This window comes from Carassius gibelio, chromosome B16 (assembly GCF_023724105.1).
Source record: "Carassius gibelio isolate Cgi1373 ecotype wild population from Czech Republic chromosome B16, carGib1.2-hapl.c, whole genome shotgun sequence".
Classification (NCBI taxonomy): domain Eukaryota; kingdom Metazoa; phylum Chordata; class Actinopteri; order Cypriniformes; family Cyprinidae; genus Carassius; species Carassius gibelio.
The window spans coordinates 28,763,194-28,785,513 of NC_068411.1; the positions used below are offsets into that span (position 1 = coordinate 28,763,194).

The 22,320-nt window shown below is 35.9% G+C and overlaps 1 protein-coding gene across 1 annotated transcript in view; it reads left to right on the forward strand.

Moving 5' to 3' along the window:
• The first annotated feature begins 377 nt into the window (after positions 1-377).
• LOC127975010 (exostosin-1a) overlaps positions 378-22,320 on the forward strand; it is a 52,342-nt gene continuing 30,399 nt past the window's right edge. Inside the window, exon 1 of the mRNA XM_052578718.1 lies at positions 378-1,998. Coding sequence (XP_052434678.1) covers positions 1,085-1,998 — 914 coding nt within the window. The 5' untranslated portion in view covers positions 378-1,084. The remainder of the gene's footprint in view (positions 1,999-22,320) is intronic.

Here is a 22,320-nt window from a genome sequence, read left to right on the forward strand (position 1 = left end):
AAAGTCTTAATTTGCTTTTACATAAATATGTTTTGCATAAGTCTAAATTTGACAAGAAGCAGACATGCTAACTTTACAGCCGATAGTCTGACGACCTGAATTGTTTAATCTCAAATCTATTTTTGTATTTGATTTGAAAAGTAGCTATGTTTAAAATCAGAGCCACTTACTGATATTCTGATATTTAATACAAAACCCATCTGACATTTTAAAGTGTGGCTTAAGTGTCTGAATAATTTAGCCGTTCTTTATATTTTGAGAAATTCATTTGCTGTTGTTGCTTTAAAATTACTTCACGCTCGACTTTGGCCGTGAAAGGGTTACAGTAGCGTCGGCCCGCTCGGAAATGACGCGAGCCTATCACGGCGCGGTGTACGGCGGAAGCGCGTGACGTCAGCAGGCGTCGTGCTGGGATTGGAATGCTACAATGTAACAATCGGAACTGGACGCTTCAGATTAAAGCGCTGGAACGTAACGTTGTATCGTCGGCGTCGCGAACGCTCTGAGAATGTAGCAGGGAATAGAAAAACGTGTCGGTTTGTAATGTTTTTACGAGTGTTTATAAAACAACGGCACGATTGTAAAGACAACCAGCCTTTGGAGGATTTGTCAGAGGAATATATGTGAGAATACACGGATTTGTGGGGATTTATCCGCTCGGGAAGTTTGTGACAGGGTCTTTCTGACTCACGCGCATCACATGAGATCCAGCTCTTGGACATTTCTCTGACCGCTTCTGCTGTTTGTGATATCTCCGAGCTGGATTTGAAGAAGTCTTCTCTGAAAGTACTTTTTCTGATGGTTTCCATTGATCCAGAACAGTCCCGGTGGCCAGCAGGGTTCAGGTGTCATCTGTCAGGAGTTTAGATGCTGTCTAATGTGAACGAAGGGACCAGAGAGGAGAGAGGTAGATCCATAACAAGGATTTAAGGTTAAGTCGCCCACATGCTCTGGATTTGGGATTGGAATCACAAGGTGGAAGTTGAGAGCATCAAATCCCTGCAGGTCTGTGGAAGATGCTGTCTTGTTGGAGTTGAGACCTTTGCATTCATCAGCAACCAGCTCCATCTGGATCTAAGGACACATGCAGGCCAAAAAACGCTATTTAATTCTGTTCTCTGCAGGCGTGAGCCTCCTTCTCCTCTTTTACCTGCAGGGACCAGCTTCCAAAAGGAGTCCAAACCGAGGGGATGACCCCCATCCACACTGGCCCCACTTCTCAGACCCCTTACAAGCTTTTATTCCGTGGGATCAGACTGAAACGGAGGACTACAATGTCCGCGCTTCTCCGAGACACAAAAGAGAGGACAACTCCAGAGCTTCTAAGTGCAGAATGGACTCCTGCTTTGACTTCTCCTTGTGCAGGAGGAACGGCTTCAAAGTCTATGTCTATCCTCAACAGAAAGGTGAGAAGATCTCAGAAAGCTACCAAAACATCTTGTCCTCCATCGAGGGCTCCCGATTCTACACGTCTGACCCGGGACAGGCTTGTCTCTTTGTTTTGAACCTCGACACTCTGGACCGAGACCAGCTGTCTCCTCAATATGTCCACAACCTCAAAACTAAGATCCAGAACTTGAACCTATGGAATAACGGGAGGAACCACCTGATCTTTAACCTGTACTCGGGCACATGGCCGGATTACACAGAGGATTTGGGGTTTGATATCGGACAAGCCATGTTGGCCAAAGCCAGCATCAGCACCGAGAACTTCAGACCCAATTTTGACATCTCCATCCCCTTGTTCTCCAAAGATCACCCCCGGACTGGAGGAGAAAGGGGGTATTTAAAATACAACACCATCCCTCCCTTTAGGAAATATGTGCTGGTTTTTAAAGGCAAGCGCTATCTGACTGGAATTGGATCTGATACCAGGAATGCACTTCATCACATCCATAATGCTGAAGATGTGGTTCTCCTCACCACATGCAAACATGGCAAAGACTGGCAGAAACATAAAGATGCTCGCTGCGACAAGGACAATACTGAATATGACAGGTAAGAACAGATGGATTTCTTCTGTCAAAAATGCTGAGACATTACAACTAACTAATAAATCCTAAATATTGTAATACTATAGATAACAGATCAGTAGATAATGTGCAATGGCCCTAAAAAATATTTATGAATGCCATTGGAGTAAATAACAAAATATCAATATCAAGTGTTTTTAATGTTAAATAAAGATTTTTTATTAAATTTAAATGTAATTTTGAATTATATTTGATTTATTTTTAAAAACCAAAAAGACATTGTTTTTATGACATCCATTCTATTATAGACAAATTAAAGATGTTTTAGAGACTTATTAAATAAATTAATTCTCATAATTAAATTTAAATTATATATATATATATATATATATTTGTTTTTAAACCAAAACATTTATCAAAATTTTTCTTTTATGCCTTTCTTTTTTATTAAAGATGGATTAAAGATTTTTTGAAGATGTCAAAGAAATTTGTTTTTTTTTAGCCAAAACATTTCACAAAAGACATTATTTTTAGATTTGTCATGATTAAAACAATAGATGTATTTTTCATAATGAAGACAAAGTGTTTATAGACTTTTAAATGAGTGAATGCCATTGCATTAGATAGTGAAATATTAAAGAAACTGAAAAAACATTTTCACATTTCAATGTTGAAATCAACATTTCACTTTTCTGGTGTGTTTGCATTGACTTGAGCAACTGATGTCATGATGATCAGTGAATTATTATTATTATTATTATTTATTTTTTCTTTTTTTTTTTTTTTTTTTTTTTGAGAAATGCTTTGTTGGAATATTGTGCATGTGCTCTTTCTTTCAAATAATTTTTACTTGGTTTGATATTTTATAATCAAATGCAGTTCCATTCAGTCCAAAACATTTATATTTGCAAAAATATTAATGATCTTTTAACTATTTAAATAAACTTTAATGATCGGTTAAGAATTCAAATTAATTATCTAACATTAATTTCATATTTCAATCATATCATTTCTTATGAAGTGATATCAAAACATATTTGCTGTCATTTTGGTGGAAAAAACACTGATCGTCGTGTTGCATCCTGAAATGCTCATCTTGCACCAGATATCAGTTTGTTTTAGATGATGAAAAAAACTAGTTTTTTTTTCTAAAGCAATGGTTTTAAACCCTAAGCTGATGCAAAGCGTAACATATCATTTCCAACTGAAGTGCACATGAAAAAGCTGCTCTGGCTTTAATGCATTAAGATGGACCATTTGTAGGAAGCAAAAGCTTTCAGTGTGTATGACATAACCCTGAACGCACAGAATATCTACTACACACAATCAGGATATATCTCAGATGTGTTTGTCAGTACGTCTGTGTCATGCTACTTTATCTGTTTGCATCTGAACTAGGATTGCACTAAACATTATGCCATGTACTTTGACTTTCCCTCCTCGATTATTATTATTATGCCCCTTTGATCCGAGTGGCAGGTGTTAAGAAGTCAAACTCTTGCATCCCCTTTACTTCACTGTTTAACAAACAGTGATCTTGGTCTCTTCCGTGGGTGCCTCGAGCCCTGGTTTCCTGCTGTGTTTTTTTTTCCCCGGTGGCTCGGTGGGACGGGGGGCTCTGAAGGATTAGTGGAAACAATGCCCCTGGTGCCAGTGGGGGGGAGCAGCCTTCCCTCTGATTAAACAGCCATTTCCCAGACCCCACTCCATCACCCAGGAAAGCCTGTGTCCCGGCTGACCTCTCGTCTCTGGCAGCATGACCTCAGCATCAACCCGGCTACCGACAGGCTGTTCTGGGTGACTTGAAGAGATACTTGCATGCCACTCACACAGTTAACTACATAACCCTGCCGAAACACAGCTGTGTGCTTCAGCAGTCATGCACTTAACAATGAGACGTCGCTCAAATATTATTCACCCTTTGAATTGGGCGTGGATGGTGATTAACTGGTTTTTTAAATAAGGGTTGGATGCTAATATCTAGCTAGATGGCAGGATGGCTGATGTTCACTGAAAAAGAGTTTAGGTATAAACAGTTTTCACTTAGAAATTTTACAGAAAAAAATATAAATAGCACATTGAAATAAATATGATGTTTTAATGTAGAAAATTAAATAATAATAATATTAAAAACAATAATAATACAAAAATATCTATGTATGAAAAGGTTAATTGGAGTGTGTTATACAAGAAAATACTATTTTAGTCTTTCTACTTAATTTCATATTTAGTTCTGTGTGTCGCTTGTCATTTCTTTGCAATATTTCTGGAAATTGACTTGCAATTTCTGAGCAAAAGTGGTTTCTTAAGTAAATCCTACACCAGTTTTTCTAAGTCATTTTTACATATCTCTCATTTTCTAATGTCAGATGAGATGAACATTTCTGAAGTCAAATAAACACTTGAGCAATATTTATTCTGAGTTGTTTATTTTCAGTTCACAGGGTTGATTTTGGAATTGACACATTTTTTGTAATCAGTATTAGCATCTCAGATTGGCTGAAATTTGGCTGAAAAAGTCTACCACCATTTGAAAACAAAATATTTCTATAATTGTCAGATTTCTTTTGTCACTTTTTTTGAAGTTCCTCTTAAATGCATAAAGAGAAAACCCAAAATGGTAAATGTTCCTTTTCATCTCAATCTTAAAAAAAAAAAAAAGCCCCTCAAGACCAAAAATTACAATGATTTAACCATGTGTAAGCAGTGTTTTTTTGGGCATAATGTGAAGCTGAATGCATAAAATGACCTTAACCCTGGTGAAATCATTGTAAAACATGGTGTTATTGCTTAGGACGTTTTATAAAGTCACCAGTGTTCATAAATAGTTACCTTTTGCAGTTCATACTGCATTACTGTATGCAGCAGATACATCAGTAGAGTTTCTGTGTTACAGTTGTGTTTAAAATGGTTTAGAGAGAGTTTCAGAATTACCCACGTGTGTTTTGATATTGGGTGCAAGAAAAGTAGTGGAAAGGTTTTTCAGTTTTTACTGTATTTTATGTTGTTTTAACGATGTTTATATCTAGGACTGTTTTTGTGCATAGAGAACCATTTGCAAATGTTAATGATGCCATTTATACTTGCAAGTTACTCCTAGATCTGTTTTCAGAATCTGATGTGATTGAATTCCACCCATTAATATATTCATATGAACCAAATTCACTTTGATCATGGAGTTGCAATGTAGTAAACGTCTTTTGACATCCTGAGGGAAAATGCCTTACACATTTAAAGCTAAATTTTTGCACACTTGGATGCATTGATGCATTTAGTATGGACCATTTTCCTCAAAGTGCCGAATGACAACTTTAAAAAATGCATGGCGTATTTCCATTGGAGGCGGATGTTCGTTCCGTTCTCATTTCAAGCATGTAGCCATAGGCCTTCTCTCCGCTTGCGCTCTACGAGGAAGGATGCTGAAGTTGTTGAACATGACCGTTCTTGTGAATGTGTAATGCTGACGGCTCTGGCGCTGAATAATTGATCAGATGTATTTTATTCATGTTATGTTTTTTCTCCGCTTGAAGATTTCAGGTTCATGAATTATTCTTGAGCACAAAATCATCTGCATCATTCCTGTCCAGCATTTCAGATTTGCTCACGAAAGATTATGAAACAAAACGAATAGCCTGAAATTGACCAAATAGAACTGCATGCGATGGATTGTTTTTGAAGGTATCTTCATGCAGTTATTGTGCACATCAGTCTTTAAAAGAATAGTTCACCTAAAGGCTCAGGCCGTGTGCCTGTTGAACCTCTAGCTATAATCTGATTGGCGAGTGCTTGTTCCAAAGGAACTTGGACACTGGTTGATGACAATGCCTGTTCGGTTGCATAACCTTGGATTTACTCTGGTGCCCTGTTAACGCAGCTAATCATCTTAAACCAATCCCAATCCTTTATTAGGCTGCTTCTTCATTGGGGCTCTGAGGAAGTGGCTTATATGCTGTCACTGACAAAAGAAAATGAGACCGGGGACGACAGCTGACATACATATGCAGTTGTTAGTGAATAAACCCGTCTGCTGCTTCATGTTGGTTGGTGCAAATCATTTGTTTCTTGTCTTTTTTGAATAAAGAAAAAACACTATAGTTGAAGCCTTGAAGTTTTTTTGCATACAGTTTTTTTTGTGACTCTTCTTTCATGAACTTTGCATTCACATACTATTATAAAAGTGCCACAAATTATAATTTATATAAATAAAAAAATCAGCCCTTATTCAGTGTTTATTTTATTGTTAATTTCATGTTCATGCCAGAAAAATGTCTTTAAAAAAACTTTTTATTCATTTTTTTGTAATTAGAGGGATGGTCTGCTTGATTTTGTCGCTTGAATTAATACAATATGATGAAATCTATTTGTTTTATGAACTTTAATTTTACATTTAAAATGTATTAAAATTATTTTTTTCTGAAGAATTTATGTAATCAAATTTAATCTTACATTTTAATTTTATTGAATTCATTTTGTAAAATTTTTAATTAAATAATTTATTTTTTTAATTATATTAAATTTAATTTATTTTCTGTTTGTTTTTTATTTTTTGGAGACTTTATAGGGAAAAAAAGTTCAATATATTGTACGGATATTAATTTTCTTTAACGTGTACTCAAGCATGTCTGTAGTAGCCAGATTTTCCAGTGATTTTACATTAATCCCAGTCATACATATCAATGAACAGTTTTTCATAGCTTGAGTTAGTCATGTTTATGACATTTAAATTATCATTCAATTTTATCTGATATTTTTGCCCTTTGTATTCCAGAATTTTTCAAGTAGCATTTGACTTATCTCATTTGTCTAAATATATCATCTCTTTCTCACAGCGGATCTGTGGCTCTTCCAGAGCTTTACCCATGTTATTGTGTCCTCTATAAAGGAAGTAGTAGTTTGAAGGCTCTTATCTCACTTCTGTAATGCAGATTTGACTACTTTCGCCCTCACGAGCAGCTGTAATTATGTACTCCGGCTCTGCAGCAGCTTTAATAAGATAGCACACTTCAGCAGACAGCAGACTATTCACAAATCATCGGCTTCTCCACTTCTTCCTCGCTGCTCAATTACGAGCCATGTATCTCACAAACTCTGGAGATCGTAATATACTGGAATATGAAAACATTTTGGTGAGAGCATTCAGTTGCCGATAATAATAAAACATTCCCTTTTATTAATCAAAACCCTGTTGATAAGAACATCGCCAAGCGTCTTTAAGGGCTTGTGTCTGAGTGCCGTGATTAATTATAAACCTCTCAAATTAAGCGGTAAGCTCAATAAGTGGAGAGTATCATTGTTCTCGTTGTAGCCTCACGTATTTTAGTTTTTGTAGTCAGTCATGATTTCAGTTTGAAGCATGAGCGAATGAGTGGATGAGTTTTGCATGGGCAAACGCCATTAAAATTGAGTCTGATGTTTCTTTTTCGGTTATTTTTGAAGGACATGCTTTGCATGTGGCTCAGTTTCAGTTAGTGGTGTTGCCATTACATGGTAACATGAATGTATTATTCACAGACTGATGTGACCTGGGTCAAGTGTTCAGCTAATGTGTGAGTCGGATGTAATGATAGTTTAGACTGTTTCACATTATGTATGTGAAAACCAGATGGGGAAAAGTCATTCAGATGTGTGGGAAAACACGCCGGGGCTCAGAATCTCCATTTCTGAATAGACATGAACTGGCAAAATGATTCTCTGATGCACGTTTTGATTTGAATCATTCTGCAAAAACTTTTTTTTTTTTTGAAACGCCACAGAATGTTTAAAAAAAAAAAAGATTTCACTGACATACACGTGTTTTATATAGTGCTTTTCAGTGCAAAATGTGCCACTATATCGCCAGCGTGTTGCTGAGTAGTTTATCATGTTGCTATCTGGTTTCTAGGAGGTTGTTTGCTGATCCAAGTCAAATAATCACATCTCCAAATTTGTTTTACCCCTTTTCTTCCAAAATGCTCAGGGAGGGATCTGCGATTCTCCGATCTGCTTTCCACCATTTGTTTCTAGTGACCAAATGGTGATGTAATCTGTCCACAGATAAACATGCCATATCGTTGTTTACAAGTCATTTGATTGTGTGTATTCAAGACCCTCGAGATCAGCATTTCTGCCGGTTTCAGTGCCAATGTTGAACAAACATGCATGCTTGTAACTTTCTAGTAATCATAAAGACTTTGATTAACCTGTCTCAGGCATGCAGGATATATATATATATATATATATATATATATATATATATTTTTTTTTTTAACTAACAACTCTCCAGATGTGGCATGGCAGTTGAAAAGGGACTTAGTTTGAAGATGTAGCATAGGTCGCAAAAAAAAAAGGCTAGCAGTCAAACATATAACAATGGCTTTAGGAAAACTGTGCTTCTACCTACATTTTTATAAAATTCCCAAAATGTACCAATTCACTGCAGTTTCCAGCTGAAATGAAAACTAGAGGCAGTAAATCACCTACATATTATAATTACAGGGAAGAATATCAATTAATAAAGATTATTTTCAGATGTTTCCTTGTACCATAATTTGTGTTGACCTCAAAACACTTTCCCCATAGTGCACTTTGATGTTTGCATTATGTAAAGAGCTCCATATGTATGGCTTTTGTGATGTAAACTTGCTCGATAGCGCACCTGGTACAGCATTGAACTTGTGAGTGGAGTGTTCAGAAACAAGTCTCACTTATAAAAGAACTTCAGAATTGTAGAAACAATCAAAAATGGCATGGTTGCTTCAGTAAATGTTTTTTATCTTATATTTGATTTTGTTAACACTGGCGGTTAAGTCTAGGATCGGGTTTATTGTAAGTGGATTGTTATTATCCTTGGTTGCAAAAGTACATCACTTTCGTACTTGTCCGGGTCAACTCATGCTCTGAAGTTTATTATTTTGGGTTAGCGGTTTGTTCAAATCACTAACTCCAACTATGAGCAATAGAATTAGTCATTCTAGCCTTCACAAACATCATTGATGAGTCTTTGTGGTCGCTTGTAATCAGCCGCTTTTACAATCAGCAGTGTTTACATTGGTGTTTTGGGAATGTTCTTTCCACAACCGCAGAGTTGCGTGTTAAACTAACAGATAAACTTTATGATTAGACAACCATGTAGGAATGGCTGGTTTTATCAGATTTCGTATAGATTAAATGTTATCTGTTTATTCAAATTGCATTGAGCCAGTAGAGGAGAATGCTAATGACTCGAATGACATACTCAAGAGTCAGTCAAACCCAAAGTCAACGGATGTTGGTGCAGAATCAGTATAAAGAACATAACGGACAGATTTTTAAAAAGGGAATTATCAAGAAAACTTGAGCGAGTTTGTGCTATTTTTGAAGTTGAGTTGCAAAAAAAGAACCAAAAGTTAAATTTCTCAAAAGAAAATTGTACTGCTCCTGAATATGAAAGCATTAAAACAGCTGTTGTATAAAGTTTGATTCGTAAATGTGAATTAGTTCAAATTGTTAATTGCGGTCAAGGTTGTGATTCAAGCTTTTTGGGAGTTAAAATAGACTAGACTTTTTTTAAAATAGACTTTTTCTGCTGGAATGGATTTGAGTGCACAAAATAATTCTCAAATTTTGCAGTCGTAAAACTCACAAGTGTGAAAATGTTTAAACAGTTGTCAATTCATTCAAGTTTGATTAATTTATGTGAATTAGTGCAAACTGTCCATTGCAGTGAATCGATTCAAAGCTCTAATTCGAGGAATCATTGATAGATGTCTTACAGTCAAATAACCATATAGAAACGGCTGGTTTTACCAGTTTTGATTCAGATTAAATGTTATCTGCTTGTTCAAACAGCATTGAGCCTGTAGAGCAGAATGCTAATGGCTCGAATGACATATCAGTAAAAAGAGTCAGTCAAACCATAAGTCAACCAGAAGATAATTTTTAAGAAAACTTGAGTGAGTCTGAGATATTTTTAAAATTTGACTTTTGCTGTTGAAATTGATTTGAGTTGCAAAAAAGCCCCAAAGGCTATGTTTATCAAATTTCGCAATCGTTCAACTCACTAATATTAAACGTTAAAGCAGTTGTTGTAGAAAAACAACATAGTTGCTAAATTTGATTGATTTATGTTAAGTTCATTCCAGTGACTGGATTCAAATCTCAAGAATGAATCAAGGAATTGTTGATTGCCCTATCATTAACCCAACAGTAGACTCGATCTTTATAATTCGCTTTGGACAAGACAGCATCTAATGAATAATGTAGAACAGTAACCCAATGTGTTTTATTTGTTCCCCGTGTTGTTTTGCATGTCTTTTTCTTTATACAGTTACTGGGAGTGGGTTAGAGCGAACGTGTTGGCTTGCATCTCGCCGCAGCTAAGCCAGAGACGTGGATTAAATCCTCTCTATAAATATATCTTGTACGTCGACGTCAGGCTGTCCTCACATCATACGGCTAGCATGTGTTTTTCTCATCTCTCGTTTGGCACCGCTTCTTAATTAGAAGCGTGACGTGAGCTTTCGGTTTTACGGTGAGCATTTGATCCCTTCTGGCCGTGGCAGATAGTCTCTCTTCTTGCAGGATGACCATTCAGAGCTTGTTGAGTTCAGGGATTTTGAACTAGATTTATGCAATGGCGCTGTTTGTACTTTAGCATTAGACAGTAAGTAGGGAACATAAATGAGCATCATTCTGGTTTTCAATTGATTTTTCTCCATTTACATTCAAGTTGAGTTCATACAGCTTTTATTAATTTTGCAGATTAAAGTTTGTTTTCTGGAAGTAGTTTGGTTTTTGTCTTTGATTAATTTTTTTTTCAATGTTTTGGGCTCATTAGATGACTGTCAAATGGGTAAGGAATGTTTCATTAGTTCCTGGAAACATTAAAAGAACAAAAAATGGCAAAAAATTGACCTTTAAATCTGGTTTTCTGATAGTTGTGATGTTTGCTCTGGTTTCTGTCTGATGTGGTCTTATAGCCTCGGTTTATGAAGGGTTCTTCTGAGGTTTTGAAGTATGATATTAGTCAACATGTTTAATTACAGACCATACAGATGTTTTCCCATAAAACTTATTTTCTCTTGACACATTAAATGTTCGGGCTTCCCCCATGGTCTCTTTGGTTTCTTGATCAACATTTGGTAACAGCATGTGTTATTGACAAGACTGTTACTGTGCCAGCTCTAGTTCATAACTAGTTTATAGGTTTTTCAAAAGAATTATATGTTTTTGAACACTATACCAAATAGAGGTCAGAGACATTTACATAACAAAAATCTAATTTTTATCAGGCAGATTTAAAAGAAAAGCGAATTACATTTTTTCATTGTATACTAAAGCTTTTTTAGTATTTTGGGAAAATCAGTTGTTACAGAATAAGATATTGACCTAGTTTTGTTTTGTTTTCTTCTCAGATATCACAGTTAAAGTAGCACTCTTTGAATGGAAGTAAAAAAGCTTGTTTTTAAAAGCTTGTATTTTTGTTAAAGCATTTGCATAAATTATTCAGCAAAACTCATTTATTCTTTGAGCTGCAAAGATTTCTAAATAGTGCTTTTGATGTGGGAATACTTTACTAGGTTAATAAATTTTGCTCATGCATTACTGCATTGAAGTTGAAAGACTGCATGTAACTTTCCACAGGCGAGGTTAGTAAGGGATTTTATCACACTAGTCTCATCTTTCATTTAACTTTATATTTCAGTACTGCTTTTGAAATGTTACTTGAAAATACTGGTTTGACCATTTTATTGTTTTAATAAGTAGCCATGCATCCTTAAAAAGGGAAAAGTGGACTTTAAGTTGCTTTACTTTGCTTTTGGTTGCTGAAAGATGAGGTGTGTTTTCCAAATGCAGCTTAATAGCCGTATTTCTTGCTGACGGAGTCATATCGGCCTAGAAAATCCCTACTTTTTTTTTTCTCCGTTGGACTTAGTACATGATTTAACTACAGAAGTGTAAAGTTTTAAATAGGAAAAATATGGTCATTTTTGAGCGAGATGCTAATGGTCTAATCAGATTCAATGATCTATGCAAAGCTAAGCTAAAAGTGCTAACGCCAGACATGGACATATTGGCTGAATGGATTCAAAAACGGTCACATAAAAAAAAAAGAGAAAAAATAAGTCTAATTGTATATAGCTAATAATAATAAATTATTATTATTATTATATAAACAAAAAATACATTATGTAAACAATAATAAAATACAAAAAATAAATATAGAATATATAGAAACACTCCTATTTTAAATAAAATAAAATATTTAAATAATAGTAGTAATAATAATATTTATTATTAAATCAAATAAAAATGGCTAAAAACTTAATAAATATGGCTGGGTATTTATATATATATATATATATATATATATTTTACATGCATGAATGTGTATTTATATAAACATAAAAAATATGTACACAGTACACATACATATTATTTAAACAAACTATTATTTTGGATGCGATTAATCATGACAGCCCTAATAAATATATATATTTATACAGTTTAATAATGTAAATAATTCAAATGGATCAGAAATATGAAGTTCATCATGCACACAGCTCTTCATTAATATGCATCAGCTGCACACAATAGGTCCATTAGTCAGGGTCGGCAGTCTGTTAATCCATGTTTTTTTAAGGGTCTGCTTGTTCCCCAATCATCCATTTATCCTCCTACATGCACATATGGAAATTCAGCTTACAGTAAACAAGGTGAAAAGCTCTGAATATTCAAATGGATTACTCTTGAGAGAAAGAAACAAATACATAATGCAGAAGCTGAGGTGGACTGACATGAGTCAGGTCAAACATTCTGAGCTCACATAACTGCTATCGTGTCATTTTATGGGAGTAAGTACTTCAAAATGCTTGTGATGACACATGACGGTCTTGAGTTACCATGGAAAGTGTGTGATTTGACCGCTTTTGACAGTTTCTCTGCATTCCTCTGTCTTTGTCTGTGGGAGAAATACGACCAGGCAAGGCTTCAGTCACTGTACAGTTTCAGTGCACAGCTAATGTGGGAGTCCTAATATGCAAATGAGACCGTTAGTAGAGGTCATATTTGAACGTTTTGCTACATATTTTTTTTTCTCACAGCCCACTTCAGTCAAAGGCTTTTAGATTGAAAAGTCAAAATTCTGTATTTGCCATTGTCACTTTAACCCAAAACATACTTGAGGAATAGTTCACCCAAAAATTAAAGTTTGCTGAAATGTGCTGTCCCTCATGCCATCCAAGATGTAGATGAGTTTGTTTCTTTATCAGAACAGATTTGGAGAAATTTAGCATTAAATAAATTTTTTCTCACCAATGAATGCTTTTGCAGTGAATGGGGGCCGTCAGAATGAGAGTCCACACAGCTGATAAAAACATCATAATAATCCACAAGTAATCCACACCCCTCCAGTCCTTCAGTCAACATCTTGTGAAGTAAAAATGTATGTCATTGTCATTTAAATGTTTATTTAGAAAAAAAAATGCTTCCAGCTAAAATACAAGCCTTCTTTCCATAATATAGCTTTCTCCAGTGGAAAAAGTAATCTTGTCTGAATCAAGAGAGAAATCTGCACAGATCAAGCACTGTTCACACAGTCCAAAACATCTCTAAACAGATATGTTGGTTGATTTTGATGTGAGAGGACAACAGTTGACTTGCATTATTATTGAATATGCACTCATATTTTGGCCAGAAGCAATGCCTTAATGATTGATTGGTTTCTTATTTCACAGATTTTCACTTCAGTTTGATAGTAATTGATTGACTGGAATGTTGTGGATTACTTGTGAACTATTGTGATGTTATCAGCTGTTTGGATTCTTATTCTGACGGCACCCATTCACGGCCAACTGAAATTCATAACCGTGACGAGGTGAACTATAGTCGATATTAACAAATCTTTTTACTGCTTCAATGCAGTGCTAATGGTTTAGCAAAAGAATCGCAATTGAACTGAAGTGTTGAAACATTTACACCAACAGGCCCAAATCAGCCCGTGTTTAATGCTACAGTCAAGGTACTTTAAATCTTCGGTTTGTCTGATTCCCACCACAGCAGGTTTGCAACATGTTGACAAAGCATTTGCATCTGCATACTTGCATTGGTTCTATTTCCAGCTGTTTTTGTGACTGTAAATGAGCGGTTGCTGAAGTTGCTAAATATTGAATCTGCATTAATTTAAATGTAGAGTTAATTTGTTAATTTGCTTAATTAATTTGCTGAAAATTCAAACTTGAGAAAAAATGGTGTAGAAAGCATTTAGTATGTGCAGCACAACTATTTGCCGACTGTTTAAACTAAAGCACATTTGACAATGCCAGTAAGACCTGTACTGCTTTCCAAGCCTTTTAACCTTGCCTTGTTCCATTCCTCAGGAGACACAAGAACATCTGTTCTCTCCCACAGCCTCTTTCCGTCAGCAAGAAATAAGGCTATTAAGCTGCATCTGGAAAACACACCTCAGTTTTCAGCAACCAACAGCAAAGTAAAGCAACTTTAAGACCACTTTCCACTTTTTTAGGAGGCATGGCTACATATTAAAACAATAAAATTGTCAAACCAGTATTTTCAAGTAACATTTCAAAAGCAGTATTGCAATTTTTTTTTTTTTTTTTTTTAAGTGGCGTGTTCCTTTAAAAGTAGAAATGTCTTCGAAAATCAGATTCAAGCATTCAAGTAATTTCTGACACACAATAGGTTTGTATGAGTTTATGAAACAAACCAGTTAAAGCAGACTAGTTGTATTTCATGTATAGATTAAGGTTTCGACTGTGCATGTTTCCTACACCCATTCCCCATAACCAATGAATATTATCCTCCTGCTCGGGCCGCCACTCCTTTGGGCTGTAGGCTATTGTCATTTGTTTACCAAGCGTTCCAGGTGCTCTGACAGGATGATGTATTTGTAGACCTTGGCAGCTCTGTGCAGGTGATATATTTGACGAGGAATGCTGAGAGCAGATATTTCCAGTGCACGCTGGGCCTGACCTGCGTGTGTCCACGGCGCTCAGGAGCAGTGATGACTTGCTTCTTTGGTATGACAAGGCATTTGCAATTTTTGTTCTACTTGTACGATGAAATATGTTTTGAAAGCTACTAGGAGAATTACGTCGAACGACCAGAACAGAGCAAATCCCAGCCATTAATCTGCATGCACAGCTGCCGATTCTGTACGCAGATTAAGAGTCCATTTGAATCATTCTGACCCGATTGGACTCATCACTGTCAGTTTCTGTGTTGCATGGAAATGTGCTTCAGTGCTTGTTCCAAAAATATTTGATAATGATCCTGCCTCAAGCTCTTCCTTGTCTCCCGCTGAGAGATGTATTAGGATTTTGAAATTAATATCATCATGCTATTAGACGATTTTGAGTTTTAATCAAATACTACATTATCAGTGCCTCCTGAATTGCTTATTGTCAAGTTAAAAAATGACTTTACATTCCAAAGGCAATTATATGCTTTAATTACTAATCGGTTACAAGGAGCCTGAAGGCATCATAAATCTGGCTCATTGCGCTTCAGCAGAACTTAGGCCCCGTCCACACGGAGAAGGAGCTTACCCCAATCCGATTTTTTTTTTCCTCATCTCAAGAAATATCCGCGTCCACACGAAACCGCAAAATGATGTAGTATACATGCCAGACCAGTATGTGGCGCTGTAATTCTGACACAGAGATACACTAAAAACAGAGAAGAAGACTTGGACTATGCTCATAAACCTTGCGCGTGGTACACAATTGAACATGGAACAATACATTTATTAATCTGTGTTAATGTTAGTTAATAAAAAGACAATCGTTCAGTGTTTGTTCATGTTTTTGTTGCTGTTACGTGACGTAGAGGTGTCTGACGTGGGCTGATGACGTCATCGTTTCTGAAAATATACGGATTAGCCGTCCAGACGAAAACACAAAGACGGCGTTTTCAAATTTATCCACTTTGGGACCCGGTTTCATAAAATAGCGGTTTCACCTTACGAAAACGCCAGATGCGTGTGGACGAAACGCCTATCCGATAAAAAATTTGTGCTTATACACAGAAACGCGTCTCCATGTGGACGGGGCGGCTGTGTAGAGAAATCGTAAACTCAGAAGTAGTGGTTTTGATTCACCCTAGCTACTTGACTCTTTTTGAATCAGAATCACTGAAGAGATTAATTCAGATTCAGTGGCACTGAATCATTCCCTCTGATTCACATGCACATGCTGTGTGCTTACCCTTTAGTCAGTCTTTGGAAGAAAGTAATAATTTTTGCATATTTAATCTAATTTTGTCGCTTTTTGTTGTCCTTTTTGGAGCTGCTTTATTGTATACAATAAAGTAGAATGAATATTCTTTAAGACATTTAGTAAAAATATTAATTCCGATTTGGTCAGTGGTAGTTGAATCATTCCTTCCACCAATTCAGTTGGTATTTGGTTGTGCTGAAGTCATTCTTTAAATGTAGTAAAGCAGTTATGCACTTTGATTGTACAAATAGGAGTCAGAAGATGAAAATTAACAATAATATGATGAGAAAATTTCTGTATGTCCAGATTCACAACATTCATAATATGGAATTACTTTTTTTTTGTACTCTACATTTTGGAGCTACTTTTATTGTGTCGGAAAGAACAGCGTGAACATTATTCAAGACATCTTTTGTGTTCCAGTGAAGAATAAGACATACTGGTTTGAAATGACATGATGGTTAGTAACTGATGTCAGCATTTTGGTTGTTGTTTCGTTGTTGTTTTCCTTTCAATGCTAGTTTTTGTATGTTGTCGCCCATTTTCATGCTCACTCACAGGAATCTTTTGGTTTCATAGATTCTGATAATGGCAGCACCTTCTACAAAGAAGAAAGGTGCTATGATAACCCAGTGCCCATAGCCAGGGCCTTTGCGTGGGAACAGCTCTGTCTGCCCTGAAGATAGACACTTCTGCACTCTAAAAAATACACTTATCTCCTTTTCAGAGGCTTCACTTCATCTGCGGAGATAAGAACCTGTGAGGGTTTTGTGCCTGTACACATGCGGGCGGCCATAAAGCACGCCGGTGTGGGCTGATGCATCCTGGGCCGCAGATATGCACATCCGAGTAGTGTAGAAAATCAATGGCAATACCTTACACTCTTTGGACATCCATGGAACCTTTTCATGCCACGAAATGTTCTATATAATGGTTTTTTTTTAAGAACTGCTCACAAGGTTGTTTGGAGAACCAAAAACGGTTCTTCCAGCATTAAAGGTGTTTGAAGTGTAGTTATGGATTCCTTCGCCAAATAATAGCAATTATTTTTCATATTTCAATGGAATAGTTCACAGAAATAGTTCACCCTCATGTCATTCCAAACCTGAAATGAGTTGAAGACTTGTTCTGTATTAATATGAATGAGTGCTTTCAAGCTCCATAAAGAGACACAGTAACACCATAAAAGTGCAATAAAAATAGTCAATAGGAATAATGTCATTTAAATGATTGAATAGCTTTTGAAAGTCAATCACATTAAACATCATTGTTTAGAGAGCAACAGTGGAGGCATTCAGTGATATTTCAGTATTGTTTATAGATAGTTTTCATATTTTTTTTCATTTTTATATCTTAAACCTGATGAGGTTTTAGTAATTTTCTTGTGCTTTTTTATCATTCTGATGAAATTATGTATTTAAAAAAAGAAAGAAAAAAAATATTTCAGTTTTAGTCATTTTAGTACTTATTAGTAACTTATTATTTAGTAACTTATTTCAGTTAGTTGTCAGGGCAAGATTTATATTTTACTCTCTTACTTTTTTTTTTTTTTACTTTTTTTTCATGTATTTACATTTTATTTTATTTTTGGTTTATTTGAATTAACACTTATTTTACATTTTAGTTTTGGTTAACAGTAACAACACTTTTTTTTTTTTGTTTGGATGAACTAGTTCTTAGAATTTTATTTGGAGGTTGAATTGCATGAATAGTAAAAAAAAAAAAAATAATTCCCTTCAATCAAGATGTCTACCTTGTCTCTGATAACCTGCTTCTCCTCCCACCACTGGAGTTTTGTTGCCGTTTGCCTGGACTTGTCTTGGCCTTTGTCCACTTTCTGGTGACGCTGGTGATTGCTGGAGATCAGGTTGCACCTTTCCCGAGTTTGTTTGACGCTTTGGCCACTTGGTGCGTCTCCCAAACCTGTCTGAACATCTCAACAATGGCACAGGCAAAATAAACACTTCTTTATGACATCAATCTCATGTTCTTTTGCAGATGGAACATTTTTGGGTGGGGTTTTAGTGTTCCCAAAACTGAATGCATTCATCATGGCATTTAGGCTAATAATCTAATATAATTAGTTTAGTATAGTTTTGTGTGTTTATTTCTTATCCAAAGTAAACTTTTTGAGCCTGTGAATATAAACCAGGAGCCACTTGCAAGAATCTCCAAGAAAAAACTTTAGTGCTATCACCATATTATAGCTAAAGGCCTTCTTAATGTTTATTGCAAATCTTTTCGAAAACCTAGTGAGCTGCCTTGCTGACTACATGCAATTGCATTCTGAGGTAGGAAATTAGCTGAAATATAACTTATTATTACTGTTTTACTTATATAAATTGTTTTTGTTCATATAAATATAAATACTTCATCTGGGTCATCGGATGCCTATTTTCCACAAATTGATATGATTCTTTAGGGTCTTAATGAAAAGTCTGTAAGAAAGTTTGATTAATATTTCTCAATGGTAGTGTATAACGAAACCGTTTTTACCCTGTCGAAAACAGCCCTTTTCAGAGCAAGCCGTTTTCTTGCATGCTGCTTTAAATGCAAATGAGCTTTGCTTGCCCCGCCCCTCTCTTCCAAGCTGCTCTCTGAAAGATGGCCAACTTCAGCCGCATTCATTCGTGAAACTTGTTAACTAGCACGTCATTAAGAAAGGCTGTTTGCAAAGATTCATTAAAAACCTTACACTCACTTCCTCTGGAGGTGAAGCTGGATCACAAATGATTTGCGCGAAGATAGAAGCATATAGCTAGATCGGGGGTGCATTCCCTTCTCTTCACAAACAAACGTAGTGTCTATAGTAATTGACAGCTGCTATGTTCATTATTACATTAACAACGGAACACCTCATACATACTTAGGAGCCATTCTTGTCTACATCTGCTATGGCGGTGAAACAATGGCAGACTGATGACAGGTCTCTTAGGGCGGGTCTAAGGTAAGACACAGTCCAGTCTGTGCTAAAACGCTACTGTCAATCAAAATCGTGGGAGGGGCCTGTTTTTGTAACATCACACGGACAGGTATCTGAGATTGGCTCGATTTGAGGAACGGGAAATGATTTAACGAGATTTAAACAAAACAAAAAAAAAATCTGAGTGGATCTTTATCATTATAGGCAGTGTTACCAAATCCGCGGATTTCCTGCGGGCTACTTTAACAATGTTTCTACGGGTTTTTCATGTTCGCGGTTTGAAGCGACCCCAAAAATGTGATATTTAGCCCCTTAAATGCTAATTTTACCAGGGGAATCCGCCAAAAAAAAAACTTTATTTATTCCACGAAACACAATTTTTATTGAGGGACCTCCTTTCCAAACACAATTAGGCTAGTTTTGTCGTGGTTTAGAGTAGCAATTGGGCAGGTTTTCTTGTTAAAAACCTGGTAACCCTGATTATAGGGTGGTTGTATACACACACTTTTCAGTTCGAACTGCTTGTAAAAGTGCATGTCGCATCTTATGACCCTTTTAAAGGTGCACTAAGGAATTTTTGAAAAATGCTTTTGACCACAGTGTCGGACTAAGTCCCAAAACTCACTTTGAGCCAATCAGCAGTAAGGGGTATATCTTATTAATGATAGAGGGAAGAGAGCACTTAATTTGAGTGCATGGAAATTAGCAGTTTAACTATAGATTACGTATGAAAAAAAATATGTTATTCATTGTAAATATTTAAAAGTTGTGTAGCTTCTGGACATCATATTAAGTCCATATGAGTTTCTCTAAAAACTGAACATGTAATCTTTTCTTGTGTTTGCTGTAAGCCTGAAGAAAACCAGGTGGTTTCAGCACTGTGTCCATTAGCACGAGGCTCTGATCCCGCACTCCAAATTGGCCGTGCTTCATAAAAACGATGTGTTCATTCTGCCAGCTCCGCTGCGGACTCCCCTGTGTGAGGCTATAACCAAAGACCTCGGCTGGAAGCTCGCTTTTTAATCCCACCCGCTGTTAAACTAATTACCTGCCCACAGTTTTGGCCGGGGAGAGTGTTAACCAGGCTTACTTGGCATGATTTGCCGGCCGCTTTCAATTCCGGGTCTTTGCTGTTTTTGTGCTCGTGTCAGTTGTGCAGGAATTAGTGCAAATGTGCTTGGTTGAGTGCAGCTCATTAGGAGTCCAAGTGAAATCAAATGCAATTAGAAATCCAGTCTGGCATTAGTCCCCACCACGCTCCTGTTTTCGACGTCCTCTCTGCTGGAGTTTCGCTCTCTCCGGGTGTTGAAGCAGTTGGTTCTCCGTTGGATCCGTTCCATTCTCGGAATTCTCATGTGGATGTGAGCTTGTGCACTTCCTGTTCTGGAGAACTGTGAACTCGTCATTGTATTCCACTCGGCAGGACCCCTGTGTTCCCATCATACCTCATTAAACCCAATGGCCTCTCCCTGACCCGAGAGGTTATGGCGTACTATTTTGAATTCGTTCCTTGAGTTCTCTTTGCCGCTTCTAATGTGGTGCTTTTTCACCACTGGTAGGTCAGAAACTCAATATAACCTGCAGTTATTATGGTCTGTGTGGTGCTTGATTACTGGTTGAATAGGGTAATGGTTGTTAGAGGTGTAGTAATCCATCCAAGTGCCATCTTACTATGAAATTCTTTTTTTTTTTTTATGAAAAAGTTGTTTTACTTGATCATAAAAATTGCATGAAAGACTGACTGAAGGTTTTTTTTTTTTATTACACTCACCAGGGCTGCTTAATTTGTTCAAAAATGCATTAAAATTCTAAAATATTATTACAGTTTAAAATAAATGTTTTCTGTTTTAATATACTTTAAAGTGCAATTTATTTCTGTAATGCAAAACTGAATTTTCAGCTCCAGTCTTCAGTCACATGATCCTTCAAAAATCATTCCATTACGCTGATTTGCTTCTCAGGAAACCTTTATTATTTTTATTATTTGGTTGTTTTTTGTTAATAATTTTTTTGTTGAAAAATCCTTTTTTCAGGATTCTTTCATGAATATAAATTTTAAAAAAGTATTTATTGCAAATGTATACATATAACATGTTAATAAATCTTGAATAATTAAATTTTTTAAAAATAATATTGTTTTCTGCAGAAAATGACAATTTGTCAAGATTAAATAACAAAAGTTTCATTTGTTGTGATTTAAAAATTCATCTATAGTCCATCATATATATACATATATAATTTCTTTTTTTTTCGTGTTGTTGAGTTTGAAATTGTTTTGAATATAGCAAATCTGAAAATATGACATCTGTTTTTGTTATTTTGACCAATTGTAATTTCATGCTATAATGACAAAATTTTTATTTAAAATTGGAAGAAATTACATCAGTAGTTTACAGAATATAATGAAAAATAAAATTTTACACTAACACAAAACTATAAATGGTAAATCCAGAATTTTTCAAGTGGTCTCTTTATTTTTTTCAATAGCTGTGTATATTATTTTTAAATATGTATTACAATATACTGTGCATTTTGTAATTTTTCTTTCTCTTTTTTTCAGTTTTCTCATTTAAAAATTCAGGTTTTCATTCGTAGTCCATAATTTAATCAATTAATTCAAATTTATTTTCATTCTGAAGAATTCTGGCAGTTTTTCATTTTCAAAAGAAAATGTGCAAAGCAAAAGCTGCTGCATATGATGCACAAGCTATCACAACCTCATAACCACCACCTTTTTAGTTTGTTTATTAATAAAGGTTATTTCTGTCATTTTTGTTGGCATTTGTGCCTTAAGCTCTCTGGTGCTGTAATGCTTGGCGAAGCGGAGTGAATTAAGCAGTCAAGTGAGCGTGTTGTGCACTACAGGACAGTAGAATCAATATTTGCATGTCTTGGCTTGTCTCTTTGTCAACACGGTTTCCTTGGTGGTGAATTATGCATGCGGCCGGTTCATCCAGGGACTGTAGCAGTTGTAGTGCTGACCAGAGAGGGCAGACTGAGCTTTAGCCCAGCGGTGACCTTACCGATCACTCCACGACACATGAGCTGAGCGCAGACAACACAAGCTGCTGTTCTTGGGTTTCTGTGACTCATCCTGATGGATCGATCGGCCTGAAGCCTCTCTTTTGACTGTGTTCTGTTGCAACTGCAAATAGCAAAGTCTTTCTTTAACTATATCAAGTCTATATTTATTTTATATAACACTTTACAAATATGTGTATAATATCTTATA